The sequence below is a fragment of the Rousettus aegyptiacus genome, unplaced genomic scaffold, assembly GCF_014176215.1.
Source record: "Rousettus aegyptiacus isolate mRouAeg1 unplaced genomic scaffold, mRouAeg1.p scaffold_m13_p_5, whole genome shotgun sequence".
Lineage (NCBI taxonomy): Eukaryota > Metazoa > Chordata > Mammalia > Chiroptera > Pteropodidae > Rousettus > Rousettus aegyptiacus.
Genome location: NW_023416308.1, coordinates 1,431,296 through 1,449,446, shown reverse-complemented (window position 1 = coordinate 1,449,446; position 18,151 = coordinate 1,431,296). Strand labels below are relative to the sequence as shown.

Below are 18,151 nucleotides of genomic sequence, written 5' to 3'. Positions count from 1 at the left end.
TCTCGGAGAGGGGGTCCTTCTCTTTTGGGGTGTCACCCGGCGAGGTAGCCACACAGGGACGGGGTGGCCCTGGCCCTCCGCTCGCCCACCCCACCGGCTCCCCGCTCCTCCGCCACAGTCGGCAGCGACGTCTGGACCGTCGCGCGGAGCGCTGGTCCCCAGGGCCCGCGGCCGAGCACCCACACCGGGGCTGTGCCCGGCCAGCGCTGCGCCCAGCGTCGGGACCGCAGCGCCGTGTCCAGGCGGCGGGTGGGCACCCCGGGGCAAGGGGCAGGGCCTGGCCTGGCTCTGGGGACCCCCGTGCGTGGGGGGTGCCCAGCACTGGGGAAGGCTGCTGGCCAGGACTAGAGGGTGCGGGACGGGGACGGAGAGTCACGGGGAGCGCTCACCGGGGCTGGGGGGGGCCTGACCCTGGGGCGGGCAGGAAACACAGAGGGGCGGAGTGGAGCTGAAGGGCTGGAGTGTAAACCCGGCCTGGAGGGCCGTCCCCAGGCCCGGGCACGTCAGAACCGCGGTGGGGGGGCACCCGGGATGGAGGGGCCTCTCCCCGGGCGGTGGGGTCTCCCCTGCCCCGCTGCGTGCAGCTCTGGGGGTCAGACTCGCCCACGTCCAGCCGCCTCGTGCATGCGAGGGCCCCGCGGACCTTCGCAGTGACGCCTGCGACACCGGCCTCCGCCCCCCCGCCCGCACCGAGCGTGGGGGTATGGTGCCCGCAGAGACACGTGAACGGGGCACGCGGCCAGGAAGCAGAGGTCGCCCCAGAGCCCCTCCTGTAAAACGGGGTTCTCGACCCAGAACCCTTGCTCTCGACCCGCAGACTCCGCCAAAGTGCCTGAGGCTGTGCTTTGCCCGCGGGTGGTCACGCCGCACACGGCGTCTGCCTGGCCGGCAGCTCTGTCTCTGGGGAACGCGAGGGAGACGGAAATGCATGTGAAATCACGCGTGTGCATGGCCACGTGCGCGTGCGTGCACACGCGTGTGCCTGTGCGTGCCCGGTCCGCGTGCTCTCGGCGTGTGCTCGGAGCCCGGCAGCGTCACGCTGGGCTGCGGGGAAGTCCCTGGGCCTTTGTTTCTGAGTGTTTCCGATCCCTGCTTGGACGAATCCGTGGACGCAAAATGCACGCGGTGGAGGGCTGAGTGCACGTGTGCACACGTGTGTGTGCACGGAACACACACACACACACATACACACACACACACACAGAGCAGGTGCCGTGAGCCCGCCAGGCTTCGCCGGGCTTTCAGAGGGTTTGTCAGGGCCTGACTCGGGGCCTCGGGCTCTGGGGGGACTCGGCCCGCCCCCAGCTTCCGGGGATGGAGGGGGAGCAAGGCCTGGATGTTCACATTTTGCAGGTGGCAGGTCCACATTGGGCTCATGACTCTAGGTGGCCAGCAAGGGGTGGACGGAGGGACCTTTCCTTATGCTGTGGGGACAACGCTACCTTTCCTCTGAGGCTGCAGCTTGTGGGGGGCACTCTGCCGGGGCACACGGACCCTGCCACGGCCTGGCCTCCGCAGACCTCAGACGCCCCTCTGCTGGCTCAGTCCTGGGAAGTGAGACATTCTGTTCCCCTCCTTAGTTATTTTTTTGTTTTTGCTAAAGCCTAGTTTATAAAACTTTTAACTAGTAATCTGCAATGAAAAGGTTCTCTCTAAAGCAAACATCAGAACAGGACTTCCTCTGTCACACGGAGACAACTGTCCCCTCGCAGGAGGCAGAGCTGCGTCCCCCAGGAGGCACGTGGGCGTCCCTCACCCCGGTCCCCCGCCTTCCTGCCAGAGCCTCGGCAGCTGCCACCCCAGCCCACGGGGCTGGCGAGGAGCCTGCGTCTTGGGAGGTGACCCACGGGGCAGTTAATTCACGTCACGAGCCTTCCCGGAGGGACACAGAGACCGTTCACGTGGGCGTCTGGGTGCGGCCTTGTGCGTATGCGGGCGTGAGGGGCCAGGGCGAGCTGTCACGGGCGAGCCACACCCCTGGGAGCCCCCCGGCCCCTCCCTGGCCGGTCCCGTGGCCGTGAGCCGCCCTCTGTCTGCTGAGGGGTTCAGGTGCCCGGGACCCTCTGGCCAGGGGCTGCTGCTACGGGCGTCATGGGCTCACCCACCCGGCCCCCAGACTCACACATTCCCCGGACTCGGCGTGACCTGGTTAGGAGCTGGGGCCCTGTGGGCGTCCGTGGTGGAGGCCCTACGGGAGCGGGTGGCCGGAGCCCACACGCCTGGCGGTCACACGGGAAGGGCACGTGTGGACACGGCACACGCACCGCGCGGGCAGGGCCACGTGGAGGTGCGGGCGGAGGCCCGGGGCCCCCCGGTGGCAGAGACGAGGGGACGGGCCAGGCGTCACGCGCCCTGGTCAGAAGACGCCCTGTCGGGGCCTCGGGGTGACGTGAGCCCCTCGCTCCGCCCGGGACGGAGGCCTCGCCCCGGGCTGGGTGACAGCAGCGCCCACCGTGTCCCCCAGACGGCGGCCCCCGCGGCCGGCCTGCTACGTGCTGATCCGTCTCTGTTCCGTGACCCGTCTCGTCGTCCTTTATAACTCAGTGTGAAATGAAAGTCGTCGTTTACCCCCCCGCCCCACCAGATGCGAGGTGTCTGAGGGTGGGCTCTGTCCCTACTGTGTGCAAGACCTCCTAGCACATAGTAGGTGCTCAGCAAGCACCAGTGGCCTAGGCGAATGGCCCGCCGCTCGGGGCCGTCTGCGGGCGTACGGGGTCTCGTGTGGCTGCCTTCTCCCCCCGGCCCGCCCCGGCCGCCCTCGGTGGTCAGAGGAACCGAATGGGCAACTGTTTCTCCCGCAGCCCAGCGCCCCCCGGGGCTCACACCCGCCGTGGGGAGCCGACGCCTGGCGTGCAGGGAAGGACGGGGCCATTGTCCCCGCTCCGGCCCCCGCGGAGGCTGGGACTCTCGCGGGCTGCCCCGGCCGCCCGCACCGCCGGCTGTCTGCAGGCGTAGAGCGGGGGCCGCGCGTGTGACTGATCTGCAGACCCCGTCAGGTCCCGAAGGAGAGGCGCGGAGCGGGGTGGCCCTCGGCCACGCAGCAGTGTGACTGGACCGCGCTGGGACCTGACGCGTGTCCCGTTCGGCGGAGGCCGCGGCGTGGGGACGGCCGTCCATCGCTGACGACGGCCCCTCGGCAGGGGCGAGGAAGGACGAGCAGAAACAGGCAGACGCGATGCGCACGCGGCAGGTTTATGGTGCACGACGCCGCCCGCACGGTCCGCGGGCGGGGGACGCACGGGGCACAGAGAGACAGAGACGGGGGACGCGGAGGGAGAGGCTCGGACACAGTCCTGGGAGGAGAGTCGCCGGGAACGTCACGGGGGGAACCGGAGACGGACGCCGACCGGGCGCCTCTGCGCGGCGCGTGCCGGCCGGGGTGGCCGTCCGCTCACCTGCCCCGACCTCCGTCACGTTCGCCTCTGCGGGTGTAGGGGCGTCTGGGGGCGTCTGATTTCAGGCCACGTGAAACCCTTCCGGACTGACAAGGACCAAACCCTCGAGTGTGCTGCCCGTTCGCTGGGGCCTCGGGCCAGTCCTGCCTCCGAGGTGGGAGCCTCACACGCTGCCACCCACCCCGTGAGCCCGAGGCCCAGCTGCGCCCCGCGCACGCCACACCTCTGTCCCCGCGGCCGTCACCACGCCCGCCCCCGTGACCGTCTCTGCTTCCCCCACGCGCGACGGCCTGCGTCCTGGTCCACGTCGCTCCCCGTGGACCCTCCGCCCCTCCGGAGGCGGCGTGCGGCCGTCCGTGGGGCTTCTCTGGGCTCCGCCGCCCGGGAGCTGGCATGAGGCCGCGCGGCAGCAAGGGCCCCGGCGAAGGCAGCGGCCCCGCTGCCCACGAGCGACCGACGTCCGGACCGGTGGCCGTGCGGGGGGCAGGACAGACGTGAGCACGGGAACCTGCCACAAAAGCCCCGCTTTGGACCTGGCTGACATTCTAGGCACCCCCACCCTTTACATGAAAAGGACGGGCCGAATCTGCAGGGGCCCTGCTGGGGCGTCCACGGCACCGAGGTCCGAGAGGCATGTGGCCTGTTGGTCGCCGTCCCTCAGTCCTCAACAGCCGCCTTGCTCCGTCGGGGGCCAGGCCGGTCCGCCCGGCTCCGGGGTCAACGTCCCACGGCGGCGCCTCCCAGAGCGGGCGGCCGGGGGCCTCTGGTGCGCTGCTCCCCGTCGATGGCACCGCCGCCGGCCACGCGGGCCCGGCGAGCCCGGCCCTCCCTCCGCGGTCCGCCCCAGGACGCGCCCCGGGGATCTCACGACGCCCAGGGCAAAGCGTGAGGCGGACGGCTCCCTCCGGGACGCCGGGCGCGCAGGTTCGAAGGCCGTGTCTCCTGTCGGCGCTGAGTGCCCCCACGCGTGAGGAGCCCCCGCGCCCGCCCGACGCCGTCCTCGTGCCGCCGGCCGGTCCTCCCGGGCTCCGCCGCACGTCCCCGACGGAGGCCGGAGGCGAGCGGGCCCCGCTGCGGGCGCCCGGCTCACGCGCGCTCGTGCAGCCGCTCCGTGGAGCCGTGCGGCTCCCCGCGGCCCCGCCCCGCGTGCACCCTGCTCGCCACGCGGGGGGGCCTGCCGTCCAAGGAGGCGGCGGCGAAGGTGGTGAACGTCACTCTTTTCCTTTTCGAGGTGGGGGACGTGGGCGGCTCGCCCTTCTGGCCCCTGCCCTCGGCGCCCGGGGGCCCCACGGGTCGCGGCATCTGCCCGTTGACGTTGAAGCTTTTCGGGGAGCCGGTGTTGAAGAGGTACTGGCTCTCCTCGAGGTCCACGGCGCGGCCGATGGCGGTGACCTGCTCGTCAGGGGGGCAGGCAAAGTTCAAGTGGCTATCCAGCAGCTCCGCCCGGGGACCCAGCCCCAGCCAGCCGTGCGGGGCGCTCGGGGACTCCTGCTGCTCGAAGGGCGCCCGCTTGTGCTGGTACTTGAGGGCGAAGGCGGCGCAGTTGCCCAGGAAGACGAGGATGGCCAGGCAGAAGACGCCCAGCAGCGCGTACATGCCGATCTCCAGGTCGCCCAGGCCTTTGGAGGCCGGTGTGGGGCCGCCGTGCCCCGCCCCCCGGCCGCTCCCGGGGCGGCCCGCCTGGGCCGGGAAGCTGGTGAAGCCCGGGGCGACGGTCTGCGTGCGGCCGTCCTCATCCGGGAGGCTCTCCTGGCCGCCGCTCCTGCGGACAGGTGGCCGCCCTGTCATGGACCCTCGCCCCTCCGCGGGGCCCACGGACGGACCGCCGGGGACCTGCCCCCCGGCAGCGCCCGCCCCCTGCAAGGGCTCGCGGGGTCTCTCGTCGCTGGCGCCGGCGTCCGGGCGGGGGCCCGCGTGTACACCGTCACTGCCGCTGGGGCCGGCGTCCTTCTGGCCGAACCTGACTTTGACGCTGGCCGTGCCCACGGCCAGCACGCTCCTGCGCGTGGACCTCTGGCACGGCTCGCTGATGACCATTTCGACGCTCACCAGGGCACCCTGCCCTTCGGCTTCGGCCGTGATCAGAGGCCACTTGAATTTGGGGTCTTGGTGGACGGACACCACCTTCTCGTCCAATGACGTGGCCACCAAGGAGAAGGCCTCCCCGTCGTAGATGTCCAGGGGGGTGACGGAGCCGTCGCTGAACTGCACCCAGCAGCTGATGGCCGCTTCCTGTCGGGCGAGACGAGTGGAATGAGCCCTGGAGCTCCCCGGGCCCCGAGTCTCAGTCACGCAGACCCCACGGGCGGAGCCGCGTGACAGGGACGGAGAGGGCGCTGGCCTGAGACCGCCGTCTGCTCGCGAGGCGGGGCTCAGTCTCCACGTTCCTTCCCAGAAATAACGTCCGTCCATCTCAAGGACGGGGGTCCCCCGTGTTCCCAAACCCCAAGGCGGTGCCCTGTGGTCGGAAACCATTGTACCAACACACAGAACACACACACACACACACACGTGAATACATGTGTGTGTTCACAGACACCTGCATGTGCACACACATGCACACATGCACACACAGGCATGCACACATGCACAAATGCACACGTGTGCATGCATACAGACACACGTGCACACGCATGCATGAACACACAGTTTTGATGACACAGTGAGCGATGTCCCCAGGGTCCTGTCCCTGCCCTGAGCTGACCAGCGGTGGCGGCGCTGTCCCCTGGCCTCCCCGCCGCCCCACACTCGCCACCATCTCCTGGCAGGGGCCGAGCGGCAGGCTGCGGGCACCCCCTGCCCACGAGGCACGGCCGCGCCCGGGCTGCACTGTCCGGACAGGTGGCCGTGAGCCGGCACAGGTGGCTCGGCGGGCGGCGAGCCTCGGTCCGGGCTCCCTGCCACCGTCACTCGCGACAGCCTCCTCTGTCCCGGAAGTGAGGAGGCATGAGGCTGAGCCGGCCCCGCGCACAGCCTGGCTCCGGACTGAGGGGCACTCGGTGCGCCCCCCCCCCCAGCGTGTGCCCCCCACGGTGCCCCGCGCCCTGCCGCACACCTGTTTGGGCCTCTGCAGGAGCTCCTGAGCCACCGCCGTGGCGAAGATGGCTCTGCTGCTCCCTGGGCTGAGCTGCAAGGAGAGTGACAGCCCCGTCACCAGCTGGACGCCGAGGTCCGTGATGGCCACCTTCTCGTCCAGCACCGCGATGGTCTTCTCGGCCAAGATGGCATCTGACAGAGGCGACAAGATCTGAAAGGCGAAACCAACACGGCGAAGGAAAGCCTTTCGTGTCCCAGAAATTACTGCTGCCGCATAGATGACGTCCCTGGCGTGAGGGGGGGGGACGGGGGCAGGCGGACGAGCCAGAGCCAGCAGATGCGGGCCCCTCGCGCCGTCTTTGTCCGAAAGCTGACCTTGCGTGAAAGCTCGCCGTATGTTTCCGGTAGCCGTAAGAGGGGCGGGGCCGGACTCGACCCGTCCCCCGGCTCCCACACCTCGCCCCGCAGAGGAGGGCTCACGTTCCCGCTCGGGAGCACCCGCCACGCCGCCCCCCGAGGCGCTGTCTGCCCTCGTCCCGTGCGGGGTTGTGTAGGGTTCTTCACTCTTCCTGATGCTTTCCCGGGAGAACTTCGCAGCATCAGGGAACAACGGGTTCGACGTGCGAGGTGGGTGTTCACACCGTTCACTCTCACGTCCGGCCGGCGTGAAGCCGAGGGCGACTGTGTCAGTCCTGGGCGGCCAGAATCGCCTGCCTGGGCCCCGGGACGCTCACGGAGCCCCTGCTCGCTCGGCCGGTCCGTCTGCCAGACGTCGCTGCAGTTGCTGCCGCTGACGTGAGCACCCGTCTCCCCCCTCGGCACGGCCGGGGGCACCCCGAGACAGTGCCGGGCCCCACTCCGCCCTCTCCCCGTCCCTGCCCCCACGGAACCCCGACCTCCCGCAGGAAACGGGCCCAGCCCCATTGCACCCGCCTCCCGACCAACTCCTCCTCCCGAGGCCCGTGAGGACGCCAGGGCTCCCCGCGGCCGGTCCCCCGGCTCCGCGGGCCACCCGGCTTCTAACCCTGGTCGTGACAGTGCTGGTGGCGCAGAGCACGAGGCGCGAGTGGCCAGGACGAAGCACACGCGGGCTCGGGACGTGGGGGGCCCCGGGACTAAATGCGAGGGGCGGGGGCCCAGGAGCAGGTGGCCGGCAGGTCACGTCCGCGGTCGTCATGGACGCGGCCCGGTCCCCCCGACACCGGGTTCAGGTGCCACCGCGCGTCCCCCGGGACCTTCAGTGGTCACCTCCTCCCCCTGCCGGCCGGCACCGGGAACGCGGGTCACCCGGCGGGGTCCCTGCGCACTGGCCCGCGCCCCGCTGGGCGTAACGAGCCCTGTGACATGCCATGGGTGGCCGTCCCCGGCCGCGGGCCTCTTACCTGGATGGCGGTCATCCCGAGCCCCTGGCCGACCAGGACCTGGCCGCCCTGCAGCTGGGCGACGCGGGGCTCCTCCACCTGCATGAACTCGTCCACCAGCTCCGTGACGTCCACCTGCCAGTCCGAGCCCAGCAGGTGGGCCAGGTGGCCCCCGGGGCCGGCCGCCTCGGCCACGAACTGCGCGAGCACACGCACCGTGGCGTGCTGGTACTGCAGGGCGCAGCCGCGGCCGCGCCGCCCGTCACCCTCCTCCTCCTCGCTGTCCTGCGCCGGCCTGCGGAAGGGTCTGCTCGGTTTAACGGGTCCAGCGGTCAGGGGCCGCATGGCGAGGGGGCGCGAGCCCGGCCTGGTGCGGGCTCCGGCGGATGCGCCCGGCCGCACTCAGAATGGGGGCCACGGGTCGGAGTGGGCGCTGACCAGCCGGAGGCATGAGGGTGGCTGGTAGCGGTCTAAGGTGTCCCCGGTGACCCCCCCATCCTGGCACTCACTTCCCGGAACCCTGGCCCTTGGCCGTACCCTCCCTCCCTCCCGCGGCTGTAGCAGAGGCGCGGGGGGTCGCTGCCAGGCCCCGGGTTGAAGGGCTCTGTCTTCGGACCTCAGCCCTCCTCCCCTGCTCTGGGGGAGCCGGACGCCGAGCCGCGAGCCGCCCCGTGGACATGCCGCATGGCTGGAGCCTGGGAGCGGCCCCGGGCCCGCAGCCCGTGAGCCTCCAGGCGGGACGGCAGGGCTGCCGGCCTCGGGACTGCTGCCCGCGAGGGGCCCCGCCAAGCCCCGCCTGGAGCCCGGCCCACGGAACGTGCGAGGGGACACGTTCTTCTAAGCCACTCGGTCGTGGGGCGAGTCACTAAATTATACAGCGACGGACGACTGACAGGTACGGCCCTGCAGACCAGTAGGTGAGCAAGGTGACGGCTCGACTCCATCGGGGGCATCAGGCGGGAACAGCTACGGACGGGGCCGGCTGGCCGGGCCGGGGGACGGACGTGGACGGGGCCGGGTGGCCGGGTGGCCGGGGGACGGACGTGGACGGGGCCGGGTGGCTGGGCCGGGGGACGGACGTGGACAGGGCCGGGTGGCCGGGTGGCCGGGGGATGGGCGTGGACGGGGCCGGGTGGCCGGGTGGCCGGGGGATGGGCGTGGACGGGGCCGGGTGGCCGGGTGGCCGGGGGATGGGCGTGGACAGGGCCGGGTGGCCGGCTGGCCGGGCCGGGGCACCAGCCCTTCCCAGAATCGTTGCAACTACAGCTGCTCAGCTCTCAAACCTGCCCTGCCGCCGTGTCTGAGGGGACAGCGGTGACTGTCCGGGGTGGCCGCGGGCGCCCTCAGCCAGCTCAACGTGGGTCCCTCCCACAATGCCTGCCCTGGCAGCACTGAGCACCGCGCCCCCAACCCAGCGCCGTGGCCTCTCGTGGTCAGGACCGGACCTGGCCGAGACCTTCCAGACGCAGAGGGCCCGAACTTCGTCCTTGGAGCCACCTGCGTCCCCAGGGACATGGGGGGCACGGCTGAGGGGCGGACTGTAGCCGTGCCCTCGGCAGGCGCCTCGCCCCTGCACTGAGCGGGGCCGCGGACTCCGGGAAGCCCTGCCGCATCTGCGGGCCCCTCATCTGGGGGTCCCCATGCCCGGCCTCCTCTGAGGGCCGTGTCTGGACCCGGAGCCCGCGGTCCCGCAGCGCTGGTGGCCTGGCGTGGGTGACGGGACTTGGCGCTGTCACCTTCACAGTGACATGGCAGGCACACAGGTGACGAGCTCCCGACTCCGCCCCCCACCCCCCGCCCAGCGAGCCCAGCACTCCAGACGGGGGCCGGAGACGCGGGTCGGGGGACCACCAGAGCCCCGGACCCCGCCAGGCCGGAGCTGGCGGCCTGCGCGTCCCGTCTGTGGGGGCCCCACCGCCCCGGGTCTCAGGGCCCCACACACGCGCGCACCTCGTGCTGGGGGCGACCGGGACCCTCCAGCCCCTGATCTGGCTGAGCTCGGCGTCCGACACCTCGATCTGCAGCGGGAGCCGCGGCGCCCACACGGCCATCTCCAGGCGGCGGTGCAGGTGCTGGTAGGAGAAGTCGACCGCCGCGTTCACCCGGCCGCGCGTCTCCTTCCCGCTGACAAACACGTGGTCGCAGCGGCCGGACACCTGTGTGCGGGGCGGGGGCGCGGCACGTCAGTCTCTGCCGCCTCCCGCAGGGACAGCGGGGGGGGGGACGCGGGGGGCGAGGCCACGCCCGGCCGCCTGGGGCCCCCGCATGGAGCGAGGCGGGAGAGGGCCACCCGGCGCCGAGCCTCGTGCCCCGGTCGACCCTCACGGAGCTTCGTGCACCGGGGCCCGGCCCAGGCGCGGCACCAGGGGCCCCGTGCGCAGGACACAGCGCGTCCCCCGGGGGTGTGCCCGGGGCAGGACGGACAAGCCGAGCTGTGTTCCTGCGGGAGCCAGACGGGCGGAGCGTCCCCCGACACCCCTCGTCCCCCGTCACTGCGGGAGACGAACCGGGGGACACCTGAGTCCGGCGGAGCTGGCGAGCCCTGTTCGTCCCTTGTCAACTACGACCAGTCATACACATCCAGCGACTTGTCGACTGCCGCTCTGCAATGCCGACGGCCGGAAGGGGCAGCTCTCAAAGCCCCGGGCCCCTCTCCGAGTCCGTTTCCAGCCGCTGCGCTGCCCCGTGGGGCCCCGTCCAATGTTTCTGGCTCTGGCGAGCACCGTCGTGTAAATTTACTTATGTGAATTTAATGCTGGTTCCTCGTTTTTTTTCTTTTCCTGTTTAAAGGCTGTATGAGCGTAAATCTAATTTAAGTATCACCAATGTTCGTGGTGAAATTTATGTTCTTCTGATCACATTTTCCTCTTTCCTTTTTATAAAGAACTGGAGCTAAGGACATTAAGTCCCCGCCCAGGGGTCTGGGGCCAGGTTCTCTCTGCGGCGGGGCCGTCCTGTCCCCCGGGGGACGTTTAGCGGTGTCCCTGCTCTCCGCTCACGAGATGCCCGCAGCAGCCACCCCTCCAGCCCTGATGGCCCGCCCTCGTGAGTGTGACCGCTCCGTCGGCACTCGAGGGGTCGCCCCGACCCGGGCTTCGCAGAAAGCCACGTGGCAAGACACACCACGCAACGGTCAGAGAAGTCCACCAGCGCCGACGGAAGTCAGCGTCCCCCGGGCTGGCGCCGGCTCGCGATGGAAGGACTTTACGCCCCGGACATCGTCACCCCCGAGGGCAGGTGCTGTCCTGGGTGCTGCAGATAAAGCAGCTGACGCAGAGATGAAGTGTCTAATTCCAGGGAGCCCTGGTGTCCTCGGAGGCCAAGACTGCCCTCTAGAGAGTGGCGGGATCCAAAGAGTGACGGGGGGCCACGGGGCACAGGGGTGGGCGCTGCTGGGGCGGGGTGGGACGGTGGGGGGCAGAGAGTTTAGCCGAGACCCGGGTCCTGAGTCCTGCGCCAACCCCGAGAGCCCCCGAGCTGTGGGCGTTGGGGATACGCACCACAGGCGGATGTGGGAATGAGCGTGACATCTCGATGCCGGGGGGGGGGGGGGGGGACACAGCACGCCGGCCTGGGGGCTCCCGCACCCCTCCTCCCAGGGTCCCGAGCAGGACCGGCCCCTCCGCCCACAGCTGGCCGACTCCAGGGCCCCCGGCATTCCCTCAGCCCGCTCAGGCCTCCTGGCCCCCGAGTCTGTCCCTCGGGGCCGCTCCCCTGTCTGCAGGCTCCACGGCAAGGCCGCTCTGGGGGAAGCAGGACTCTGGCCTCCAGAAACAGCCTGCTGAGGGGCCCGGGCCTGCCTGGGCCGAGGGGGGGGGGACGCCCCAGCCGCCGAGGCTGCCGCAGCTGCACGGCGCCCACCTCAGGCCTCTGGCGATGACGCCGACCGCGTCCCCTCCCAGGAGGCCACACCCGCTGACCGGTCAGTGCCCTCGCCGAGGCCGGGCCCGGGGCCTGCGGAGCCGCCGGGCTGGGGGCTGTGGGGGGCTGTGCTGCGCTGGGCCGCCCCCACGCCCCTCCTGCTGCCCCCTCCCGCTGCAGCTGGGGCCCCGATGGAACACCTGCACGCCCCCTCCACCTCGGGTCTGCTCCAGGGGAGCCCGGCCCGCCCCCGCACTTTCTAGAACATGCCAGACGCTTGGGCGGCATAGCTGAACAAAGTCTGTCAACGCGGAAGCCACAGTGCAGGGGGGGCAGACATGACGGCCAAGGAAAGACTGGGGGGGGGGAGGGGGGGCACGCAGGGAGCAGGCGCGGGAGGCGCGGGCGGGGCCGCCGGCCGGCAGGGCAGCGTGGGGAGGGGCCGCGGCCTGGGAGCCAGCGGTGCAAGGCGGGTGGCCGCCGCCCAGCACAGGACTTGGCCGGGATGGCAGGGGTGGGGGGGCCGGACAGCAGGGGCGGGGACGGGGAGGGGCCGGGTGGTGGGGGGGGCGGGAGGGGGCAGACGGCGGGGGTGGGGTCTGTCCCGCACGTGCACTGGGCACCGGCCGACACGGGGGTGTGTGGCTCAGCCCGCTGCCACCGTCCTCATCCGCGGCGCTAGAAGCGCGCCGCCTCCCAGGCCCGCGCCCGAGGTCCCGGTGCAGCCAGCAGCGCGGCCGGCATCGCGCGGCCCGCAGCTCCCCAGGTGCCGGGCCGGGGGGTGGGGGGGGGGTGGGGGGACGCCAGCTACAGACGCGCATTCCGCAGCCCCCCCCACACGAGAGCCCGACATGCAGATGACAGAGGAGCTAAGGAGAAACCTAGAGACAAGTCGTGCTTTTACGTGCAATCACGTGTGTCTACAGCCACATGTGTCGTGTGAGCGCACGAGCACGTAGTATACGCTCACACGTACAAAGCTTAAGTAAGCATGTACACACGCACATGTGCAGACACGTGAGTATTCAGGGACACACATGCGAACATGTGAGCATGCATGCACACACACGTGTGAATGTGCGATCATGCACGTGCACACACGTGAGCATGCAGGGACACATGTGAACATGAGTATGCACGCATACATGCACACGTGTGAATGTGTGATCATGCACGCGCACACACACATGCAGACAGGTATGTGCGCACATGTGCGGGCACGTGAGTATGCAGGGACACGTGTGAACATATGAGCATGCACGCATGCATGTGCACACGTGAATGTGTGGTCATGGGCGTGCACACACGTGTGCAGACAGGTGTGTGCACACACATGTGTGGACGCAGGTGTCCATACATGTGAATGTGTAGCCGTGGATGTGTACACAATGCCTGCACACACGTATGCAGGTACACACACACATGTGAATGCCTGAGTGCGTACGTACCCTCACAGGGCACAGGGAGAGGTATTCCAGACTCCAGTGCATTCACCCGATTTTGGGGTCTAAAGGTGCATACTGTGTGAGAAAGCAAGCACCCCCACACGAGAAATCCCCGTAAAAATCGCTTGACATTCCCAGTATCAGAAACCAGTATACTCAAAATATATAGTAAAACATGAAAAAATATGAAAAAAGAATCACCAAACAATACTGATGACTTTCCATACCATCCGGCTCTCTTTTTCGGAATGTGACCAGAGCCTCCCAGATCCCAATAACACGTGCTAATCATTTAATTCCTGCTGGGAGCTCATACTCTTTGCTCTTGGAACTGTTCAACGAAACAACCAAGATTAAAAGCAAATATTTTCTTAATATTTCCCAACTTCGGCAGGACAAACACGGAACTTTTAGCTAAGCTTCACTCGAGCGATTTCAAACTTAGCTGTCCCAGATGGCTGACGTCGAGACTGCCGAGCTTCCTGGGCCCGGAGCGGCCGCCTCGGTTTGCGAGGGACTCGGATCCTAAGTGCCGCTCCACACTCCCTGCCACGCTTCTGTTTCCCTCGTGGGTAATTTAAAAGGTATTTTTAAGGAAAGGGAAGCTGATGCGATCGATTTTTTTAAAAGGAAAAAAAGTTTTCCTTTCACTCCGTTTGTTTGCCAGGGATCTGTTTGTAAAATAGCGGGAAGAAACACATGTACATACGTCTGTGTGTGCGCATATGCACATATAGACTATCCATCATAAAAATGAAGTATGTAATTATGTACTATAAGTTACATGTACATACATAGTTACACATGCTTAAATATGTAATTCTATGCTCTAAAGCGTGTACTATGTATAACATAGCTACGTGGTAACTATATAATATGATAATGTATCCCATATACGATATTATATATCTTAAGTTTCTACGTTTGTAAGAAGGATTCTGTCTTGAGGAAACGGGAATGCTGTCCTTATACCTAGTAGGGTTTTTACATAGTTAAATTATGAGTAATTGTCTCCCTGGTGGATCAAAAGGAGCCATTTCCATCTCTGGAAACTCTTGCTAAGAGACAAAGAGACTGCCTCACCGCCCCTGGGGGTGCGGATGCCCGGCGGACGCTGGGCCCTCAGTGGGGCAGGTGGGTTCTGGGTCAGCGCCCTCGGCTGTGGCAGCCGCGGGGGTGCCCGCTCGGGGTTCCCTGCGTGGGAACGGGGTGGGGCGTGCTGCCGGCCGGGCTGGCGGGAGCTGCCCGTGTCCCCGAGGGGCAGCCTGTGCTGCGGGTGCCCCGTGGGCTTGCCGACACTTCAGGCTGGGTTCTCCCTGCTCCCCACGCCCCCGTCACAGGAGTCGGCCCTGCCTCTTACGCTTTTACTGCTGCAGTCGGAGCACGGAACACGGGATCTGCTCTCTCGGGGTGTCACGTGCAGACTCCGCGCCGAGTCGCTAACCGCAGGCGCCAGGCCGCGCAGACCCCCACGGCGGGCGGGTGGATAAGCGGACAGGGCGGGCGCAGATGGTGGGGTGCCATGCGCCCGAAAAGGAGGCGCCCCGCTGCGCGCAGCGAGCGGCCCGGGCCTGGCGGGGGGGTGCAGGCCACCCCCGTCCCGCCCCTGTCCCGCCCGGCCCCCCCTCCGCCGTTGCCCACGCGGCCCCCCGGAAGCCACTCGAGCTGGTTCTGTCCCGCCGTGGGCTTCGGGACGGCCCGGGCCGACGCCCGGCGGGGTCTGGGGACGCCGGGGGCGCCGCGCCTCGGGCCCGCTGCCCGGCCGCCGGCTGCCTGCTGTCCCCGCTCGGGCCCTGCTCTCGGTCCCCCATCGGCAGGGACACTGAAGTGAGGGGCCCCCATCGCCACAGGGGCCCCGGGCGCGGCCTCTCCAGGCGGAAGCCCCTGCACCCCCGGCCAGCTCGGGGGCGGCGTGCGGCACAGCGAGGCGGGTAAGGTTGCCTGTGGCGCACTGACGGGGCTGCGGGGGACGGGCATGTCCCTCCGGCATTGCTACACGGGGGCGTGCAGAGCCGGGCCCTGGGGGCCGTTTCGCCACCTCATGGGGGTGGGGGGGCCGCCTGAGATCGACGCCGGCACCGCTAAGCAGGGCGGAGCCGGGAGACGCAGAGAAAGAGAGGCTGGGGCCTCGCGACCCCTGGATGCGGCTGCAGCTGCGGCTCGCAGGATGCTGGAGCTGTAGGAAGCGGTCCAGCCTCATGTGCATGTGTATGTGCGTGTGAGCGTGCATGTGTGTGCATGTGTGTAAACCAGTTTGAGTGGGGTTTTGCCACCTGCAGCGGCGCGAGCTCTGAGCACCTGCGTCGCTGACGACGCTACTACACCTGACGCTTTTCTCCACCCGGTTTGTCCTCGTCACGGACAAGGTCACCGGCACGCAGCCCGGAACGGCGGTGAGGGTGACGAATCGCTCTCCTGCCCACGCCGTGACTCGGGACCGCCGCCTCCTCCCCTCATGCCGACATTGTCCGCTCATGGTGACACATTCCCCTGACCCGGATCGGCACCGGTGATGGCCTGGAGCCCGTATTCCCGCCAGGCGCTGTCCCGAGGACCTCGCATACGCTATCTAGGCGACGCCGCTCGGCCGATGCTGAGTGATTTATATCGTTCTTCCCACAGTTAGAAAGCCGAACCCCCCGAGGGGAGCTCACCCGGCGATGCCAGGAGGTCCTGGGGTCCAGGCCCCAGCAGTGGCACCCCACCTCCGGAGCCGCGTCCCTGACCGCTGCGTCACGTGGTGGCAGCGTCGAGCTACGGCCTCCGCGAGGTCCGGGGGAAGACAGCAACCTCGGGACTCGGCAGGGCACCAGATGCTAAGAACTCGCGGCTGCGCGGCTAACAGGTCACGTGGCTCACAGCTCGCGGCTTCGTGGCTCACGGCTCGATCTTTGGGTGACAGACGGGGTTCGAGGCCCATCACCATCTCCGCTCTTGTGATCGCCAGCCATGCGCCGGGGACTGCTGAATTACTTCGCGGTCCCTGGCTCGTCGGCTCCCGTGACAGTCTCGTGTGACAGGTACTATAATCGTCCCCATTCGCCAAATGAGGCGCTGAGGGTCAGGGAGACTAAGTAACCGGTAATAAGCGGGCGAGTGACGAGGTGAATCCGAGCCTTAGTGGCTGCACTGCCCACATCACACGCACGCCACCTCGAGCCTGACGCCCGCCCCTTTCCGCCCCAGCAGCGCTCAGAGCTGCAGTGCACCTGCCTTCCAAGCCCCCCCGAAGGTGGCCGTGGTGGCGCGATAGCTTCCGGAGCGCGGGGAAGCCGCCGGCGGGCTCTGCGACGCTTTGGTTTCCTGATGCAGTCTGCGCCCCTTCCTGCTCCACCCTTTTTCCTGCCTGGAATGCAGACCTGTGGCCGGAGGCGTGGCAGCCTTCTTGCCACCATGAGGCAACAGATATGAGCAAGAAAACCAACCTGCTGAAAAGGTGGGAAGAGCCTGGCTCCTGGTTCCCGCTGCTGAGCAGCCACAAAGCTCTGGACCCCTCGTCACAAGTCACAACCAGGACTTTATCTTTCTGTTGTTGTTACTGTCAGAGACGTGTGACTTACGGCCACATGTGATCCTAAGCGACCCTCAAACATAAATACGGCTTCCTTCGGTTTAAGGAGCAACTGTTTCTCAACTTTTTCCTCATATTTTTAGTGTAATTTGGGGGTCACAAACTGCCAAGTCTATGGAGAGCGAGTCACATAAATGAATGAGTCAGGTATGAGCTGGGAATCTCCCCCCCCCACTGGGCACAAAAGCGGCCGTCAGGTCATCTCACCCGTGCAGAGGGGGCCGAGTGCTGCCTGATGCTCCACGTTCCATGAGAAGCTACAAATCCTATTTTAATGGAACTTTTAATGTAATAAATGTAGATTTTAAAATCTTGGCTCCTATTCAAAAACGTTCACACTCAACACCGTGTGGATGTGAGCCGCATACAACCCGAGGACCTTGCATTCAAACCTCTGACTCAGAAGAGTGGACTCGATGACGTGCATTTATTTGGGGGATGCGGGAGGAAGAGAAGGCGAGAACGCGGCTGGGACGTTTTTGATCTCTGAACTGGCGACAAAAACAAACAGCAAAAACAATCCGACAAATCGCGCCCCCCCCCCCACTGCCCTCATTCACGGCACGGAGGCTGGGAGCCGGGAAACACCGCGATGGCCATTCTCCCTGCGCCTGCGGTCGCTGCCCGCGGCGCCCACACCGGTGACCCCCCATCCTGACGGCGCGTGGCCGCTCCAGTCAGAGCACATCACGTCCCCCCTCACCCAGACTCCGCGACGGTTGGTTTGTTTGTTCGTTTGTTTCTTGTGATATTACTCAAAGCCTGCGGGGAGCAGGAAAGATGAATCTCAGGTTAGTGAGGAAAACAGGAAAAAAGCCTGCCCGCCCCTGCAGGAGGGCGTGTGGCCTGCAGGGCGCCGGGGGCGGCGCGGCTCTCACAAGCTTTTCCTCTCCAGCGGCGTTCTGCCTCCGAAGGAAGGTGTGTGTGTGTGTCTGTGTGTGCGTGGGTGTGTGCACATACACGTGTGTGAGTGTGCATGCATGTGCACACACGTGTTTGGCAGGTGCACGCGCACATGTGCATGCACATGTGCACGAGCATGCACACACATGCGCATCACATATGCATGCATGTGCATCGTGCGTGTGCACGCTGTGCATCTATGTGCACATGCGCGCACACATGGGTGTGTGCATGCGTGCATGCGCGTGTGTGTTTGTGCGCACACGTGTGCATGCATGTGTCTGTGTGCATGTGTAGATGTGTGTGCACACAGGTGCGCATACACACCCGAATGCATGTGTTTGTGTGTGCATGCATGTGCACATGTGTGTGGAGGTGCATGTGCATGCATGTGTGTACATTTGCGTGCATGCACATGTTTGTGTTCATGTGTGCATGTATGTGTGTGCATGTGTGCTTGTGTGTGCACTGTGTGTGTGCGTGTGTCAGGAGGCACAGGTGCTTTCTCAGTTGCTGGCACGTCCAGCATGGACGTTTGGAATACTGAGTCCCCAGGGCACGTCAGTGAGAACAACCACT

At 67.2% G+C, this 18,151-nt stretch overlaps 1 protein-coding gene across 1 annotated transcript in view; it reads right to left on the bottom strand.

Annotated features, from left to right (window-relative positions):
* Nucleotides 1-4,481: 4,481 nt before the first annotated feature.
* TMEM132D (transmembrane protein 132D) overlaps nt 4,482-18,151 on the bottom strand; it is a 216,293-nt gene continuing 202,623 nt past the window's right edge. Inside the window, exons 14-17 of the mRNA XM_036220924.1 lie at nt 9,743-9,948; nt 7,814-8,087; nt 6,451-6,642; nt 4,482-5,627 (exon numbers count right to left, since the gene is read on the bottom strand). Coding sequence (XP_036076817.1) covers nt 4,482-5,627; nt 6,451-6,642; nt 7,814-8,087; nt 9,743-9,948 — 1,818 coding nt within the window. The remainder of the gene's footprint in view (nt 5,628-6,450; nt 6,643-7,813; nt 8,088-9,742; nt 9,949-18,151) is intronic.